Consider the following 6,017-nt stretch of genomic DNA (forward strand, 5'->3'; position numbering starts at 1 on the left):
AAACCCAAAAACAAACATATGTTTCTACACACAGATGTATAATGTATATCAGGGGTCTCAAACTCAATTTAACTGAGGGCCGCTTGAAGTAGAATCTGGGTAAAGCTGTGCCGACCTAAGTGTTATTGTGTTTTATTGTGTTAACTACTTCTACCAGCAAATATAGTGACTCAGCGCTATGGTATGCCTCAAGTCATTTTAAAAGTAAAATCAAATGTAGAAATGTTATATTTTGACACTGGGTCAGAGTCAGAAACACTTCTGCTTGTTTACAGGTAGTTGCTTTTTGTGCTGCCCATTGTGTGTTGGTTGTGCTGCAATGTTTGTGTTTGCAGCGTTATTGTAGTTAGTGTTCTTTCTAGTGGGATATAAGATTGCCATGATAAACTAAACAGTGCTATTTAACTAAATTATTTTAGGGGGTCACATTTCCAGAAAGCTAAGGACTGGGTGCCGGACTTTTCCCTTGACTGTTATTCTTACTGCATATATTCCTGAGAGCCAGCATCCTCTGCAATAGACATTAGATTTCCATCCATCCATCCATTTTCTACCGTGTATTCCCTCCGAGGTTGCGGGGGGAGCTGGAGCCTATCTCAGCTACAATCGGGCGGAAGGCAGAGTACACCCTGGACAAGTCGCCACCTCATCGCAGGGCCAACACAGATAGACAGACAACATTCACACTCACATTCACACACTACGGCCAATTTAGTGTTGCCAATCAACCTAGGACATTAGATTTTTGTGTATTTTTTTTGTTAGTTACTACACTTTGAGGGGAATTTTGCCCTTTCCATGCAACACGAGTGGTCTGCTGTGTTTAAGGACTTACTGCAAAAAAAACTAGTCAACGATCCTCTAGATTATGGGTCGGAAACCTTTTTGGCTGAGAGAGCCATGAAAGCCAAATATTTAAAAAAAAAAAATCAGTGAGAGCCATATAATATTTTTTAACACTGAATACAACTAAAGGTGTGCATTTCTAAGTAAGACCAACATTTTTAGAGTCTCTTATTATTTTGAATAACATTGTTATTCTGAAGCTAACCAATAATAAATAAAATACTTCTCACCATTAATGCGACTTTTTCAACAGGTGCGGTAAAAAAACGGATGGATGGATTAAAATGCATGAGAATGTTTTATATTTTGACACTGTGATTACCAGCGGAATTATTCATTACTTATCGTGTTCAAGCAATGTCAGCTAAGATTTATGAGAGAGCCAGATGCAGTCATCAAAAGAGCCACATCTGGCTCAAGAGCCATAGGTTCCCTACACCTGCTCTAGATGACAGCATTCTAGTGTTTCAAGGAATCTGCTGCAAAAATGTTAGTTTTTTCCAAGGTTTTTAACTAAACTCATGGGCCGGCCTCGTGCCGCCAGTTGAATATCCCTGCACTAAAGGGCAGGACTAATAGGACTAATAGACTAAAAACTAATAGAATGCAAAACAATAACAATACTGAAATAAACTGCAACAAAAAACAGTGCAATAACAGTGCAATACATTTTCATAACATGGTCACTACTGCCTAGTTTCTCTTGTTATATTCTTTATTTTACTGTGATATTTTGTATTCTCATTGTTTCTTTTTATTGTTATTCTTATTGTAATATTTTCCATTTTATTTCCATTTATACCCCCATTAATTCGATCTCAATTCTGTACACTGCTGCTGGAATTTTAATTTTCCTGAGGGAACTCTCCTGAAGGATTCAATTAAGTACTATCTATCTATCTAAAGTTACATAGAGGGACACAAACTATGAGCTTGCGGGTTGCTAATGGCCCATGGGCCACTTCTGTAGTCTGAGACCCCTGTTGTGGCAAAACAAAACCTGAGAAATAACGTGCAAATCACATACATGGGGAGAAGAAACCATATTATGCATACTTGAAAAAGTGTCATATAGCAATAATAATATTTTAATAATGTGCCTACTGAGTAGGGGCAGGGGGGGAGCAGCTTTCATCCCAGCTGGTGGCACTGGATCCCCTTGAGGTGGCCAGGTGATGGGGTTAAAACACAAAAAAATGTTGCTTTTATATTCTAAGCAAGTGTGACACCTACCTGCAGATGATGGAAATAAAAAAATGACAATTAAAATCCCCAAATAATGTCAATCCACTGATACAGCAGGTGTAAATGCATGTGTTGGCTGACCCTGCATAATTACAATTAACCTAAAGTGAGTGATGCACAATTCAGTTCCTCACCTGTTGCCAGTGGGGGAAAAAGATGCACGCTTGCACATTTCTACAGAAGCCCCCAAAATGAACTTTCTTCTACGTGCCTTTTTTTGCTTCCAAATGTACAGGTCTAAAATGTTGATGTTCACCAGCAGCGCCAGTCTGGTTCGCGATCGTTTTAACCAAAGGGGAGTCGGGCCGGTGTTTGGGCTGCAGCGCGCCGGACTCCGTTGCATGGTGAGGGGCGAGACCCTCGCTGGCTGCGGCGGCGGAAGCGGCCGCTGCGGCGGCGGCGGCGGCGGCCGCTGCAGCCAGACTCACCCCGGAGGAGTTGGAATAGCGCAGTATGCTTTGGCCCTGCAGGGGGCTGAAGTTGCTATAGTTTGTGTAATTGCTATAAAAGGGCGACGTGTAGTAAATAGGCCGTCCGATGAGGGAGGGGGTCGGGTAGAGGGAGGGCGAAGTGGCAGACGGGGAAGCTGCGGAGGACGTCGGGGGGGTGAGGAGCCCCACGCTGGGCTGGCCCGGTGGCTGCTTTGGGTCTGAGGTAGCAATCTCCGCCAGGGACCACAGTTTGGGTTTGGGGTTCTGAGACCCCCCTGTGGACGCTCTGCTATCAAGGCAAGACTTGTTGGTGTTATTAATAATGGCGCCGCTCATGCCGAGGCTACGGGCTAAATCCTCGCGTTGGAGCTGCTGCAGGTGATGGAGGTGGTGGTGGTGGTGGTGGTGGGGGTGGTGCTGCGCGAACACCGGCGCCTCGACCCCCATCAGAGGCGACGAAGTGACGGGCTTGGGGGAGAGCCGGAAGCCGGGGGCGCGGTGCTCTTGCACGTCCTCCTCCTGCACGTCCTCGTCACATTTGTCCGAACCGCGACAGTGGAGCGCCTTTTCCACGTCCGACTCCGCAGAGCACGAGTGGTCCGTGAGAGTGTCCACATGCAAACTGATACCTGACCCAAAAAAATACATAAAAAAAAAAAAAAGTCGTATAATAAGACACACATCAATATTTGTTTCATTTCTACAACTTTTTTTTTTTTTAAATGTGCATATTGTAGTATTTCTTTAACCACGTGATTTGCAAATTGTTTGATAAATGCTGACACTCGCATTTGTTTTAACAGAAGTACATTAGTTATTGCTCAATTATGTTAATTAGTATGTCAAATTTGCAATAACCTGTCATTAAAACTAAATTAAATATTTAATAATGCTCGTTGAACTATTTAAATTATATATAAACAATATCAATCCTGCCTTAATTATGCACATGCACATTTGCGTGGGTAAAAAATGCGTCCATATTAATAATACAGTACAAATAACGTGTGCGTGTTGCATCATTAAGTGTGGTCCTCCCAGCCCACCTTCATCCTCCGCCGAAGCCTCGCTGTGGTCCAGGTTCTTCTCCGACCGCTCCACGTCCTTCCTCTCCCCATCCCCGTCCTCCTCATCCTCGTCCTCGCTCTTATTCCTGGGCGCCCACGTCATCTTGTTCTCCTTCTTCAGCCTCCGCCTGGCGTTGGCGAACCAGGTGGAGACCTGAGTCAGGGTCATCTTGGTGATGATGGCCAGCATGATCTTCTCCCCTTTGGTCGGGTAAGGGTTCTTCCTGTGCTCCTGCAGCCAGGCCTTCAGGGTGGCCGTGGCGTCCCTGGTGGCGTTCTTGCGGTAAGCGGGGTCGTTGAGCTGGTACGGATACCCGGGACTCCCGTATGGGTGATAACTCAAGGCCCCGGCCATGCCCGCCGTGTGCGCGTCATATGGGGAGCTCTGCATGGTAGAGAAAAAAGTCATATATATATATATATATATATATATATATATATATATATATATATATATATATATATATATATATATATATATATATATATATATATATATATATATATATATATATATATATATATATATATATATATATATATATATATATATATATATATATATATATATATATATATATATATACAAACACACAATAAATTACAACATAGGTGTTAGTAATAACTTTTTAATCCAACTTTTATCAAAATGTTTAGTGACAAGCTGATATAATATGTAAAAATGAGGCCTGTAATGCACACACACACATGGATACGTATTTATATCAATGTCTGTTACAATACAGAAATGCATATTCTAATGAGAACTTAGCCAAATAAAAATAATATAATTATGAGATTTAAAAGATGTGGAAAAAATGTCTATTCCCACCATTTCCAAAAAGTCTTATTTACAAATCCTATTAACAAATCACTTAAAGGCGCGCTGTATAAATCAACAGCAATGTGATTTTAACGACTTTAATGGCTGCCGAGCATGAAGAAAGTGCTTTTGCATGCTTTGTATTAATTCCCCCTGACCCATAAATTCACGCAGTGGAAGGCTTTTAAACGAAGACCCTCGCTGGGTATTGGGCTTTACATAATTAGCTGCGCATTCATTGTTAAGACATTACAATTTGCAGCCCATTCTATAAAAAAAAAATACCATTAAAATGACGTTTGCATTCATTTTAATAACAGGCCGCGTTTGGATGATATGGAACTGATACAGTTACGCATGCACTTATAGGGAGTTGCGTAAATACGCATGAATAAATGCGCGCTTTTCTGCAAGCTTCTTCCAGAATGAACATATATATATATATATATATATATATATATATATATATATATATATATATATATATATATATATATATATATATATATATATATATATATATATATATATATACATATATATATATATATATATATATATATATATATATATATATATATATATATATATATATATATATATACACTTTTTTTTTTCTTTTTTTTTTTTACCATGTACGATGGGAATCCTGTGGCCGGGTCCGTGGAGTACGACAGCGGGCTGGAGAAGCTCGCCCCGGCCGAGGCGGAGAAAGCAGCCGATCCAGGATACGGACTGAAGGCGGAGCCGGAGGACGACCTCGCCAGGTCTTCATTCCGCGGGGCGGCCAGAGCCGAGGCCCCGTAAGCCGGACACGAATACAGAGCCAGCGAGCCCGGCGGCTGATAGAGGTAACCCTGAGGATAGGACATTGGGGGGACGCGCGGTGGAAGAGATGGCCGGTCCAAGCAAAGGAAGGAGGGGGGAATGCGCACAAGGGAAAGGGGGGTAACAGCAGCCAAAACAACCGACTCAATAATCGCTGATGCAAACAGTCACATCAAAGAGTGGAATTTAAAAAAAAAGTCCTCCCTCCGAAACCCCCTTACTGGCAAAACACCGTAAGGATTGTCAAAGAGCCCATATAGAAGGCAGAGTGGCGTGCGTCTTGATCCCCTAGCGTCCGCTGTTTTTAGTGCGCTGCGCTATGAAAGGAGTTAGGAGCGAAGAAGCCAGTGGAGTTGGACACACACACACACACACACACACACAAACACACACACACACACAAACACGCACACACACACAGAGGGGAACTGGAGCTGTCACTCTGGCTCATCTGAATATCCCATCCCGCCCACTTTCTGCCTCACAGAAATGGAGCCTCTGAACAAAAAAAAGAGTGCACATTGCAAGTAAAAAGCTCCAGCATGTTAGTCACAGGATTTGTGTTTATCTTTTCAAATTAGACTTCCTATATTTCTTAATGTGTATGATGTTATTGCTATAATTTACTATTATTCCTACAATTTTTTGTTTGTATTCATTCATTAATGTATAACTCATATTATTTTTTACATATATTTTAAAAACTGTTATACATATATATTTTTTAGATAGTACTGTGCATGAAAAGTGCTGTATAACTAAAGTTTGATTAATTGG

At 41.4% G+C, this 6,017-nt stretch overlaps 1 protein-coding gene across 1 annotated transcript; it reads right to left on the minus strand.

Moving 5' to 3' along the window:
* Positions 1–1,849: 1,849 nt before the first annotated feature.
* irx2a (iroquois homeobox 2a) lies at positions 1,850–5,483 on the minus strand. Its single transcript, XM_062064282.1, has 3 exons — positions 5,045–5,483; positions 3,569–3,974; positions 1,850–3,151 (listed from the first exon to the last, which is right to left on the minus strand). The coding sequence occupies exons 1-3, from the start codon at positions 5,282–5,284 to the stop codon at positions 2,295–2,297; spliced, it is 1,503 nt and encodes a 500-aa protein (XP_061920266.1). The 5' UTR covers positions 5,285–5,483; the 3' UTR covers positions 1,850–2,294.
* Between the last annotated feature and the right edge of the window lie 534 nt (positions 5,484–6,017).

The sequence above is a fragment of the Entelurus aequoreus genome, linkage group LG11 (genome assembly GCF_033978785.1).
Source record: "Entelurus aequoreus isolate RoL-2023_Sb linkage group LG11, RoL_Eaeq_v1.1, whole genome shotgun sequence".
NCBI classification, from domain to species: domain Eukaryota; kingdom Metazoa; phylum Chordata; class Actinopteri; order Syngnathiformes; family Syngnathidae; genus Entelurus; species Entelurus aequoreus.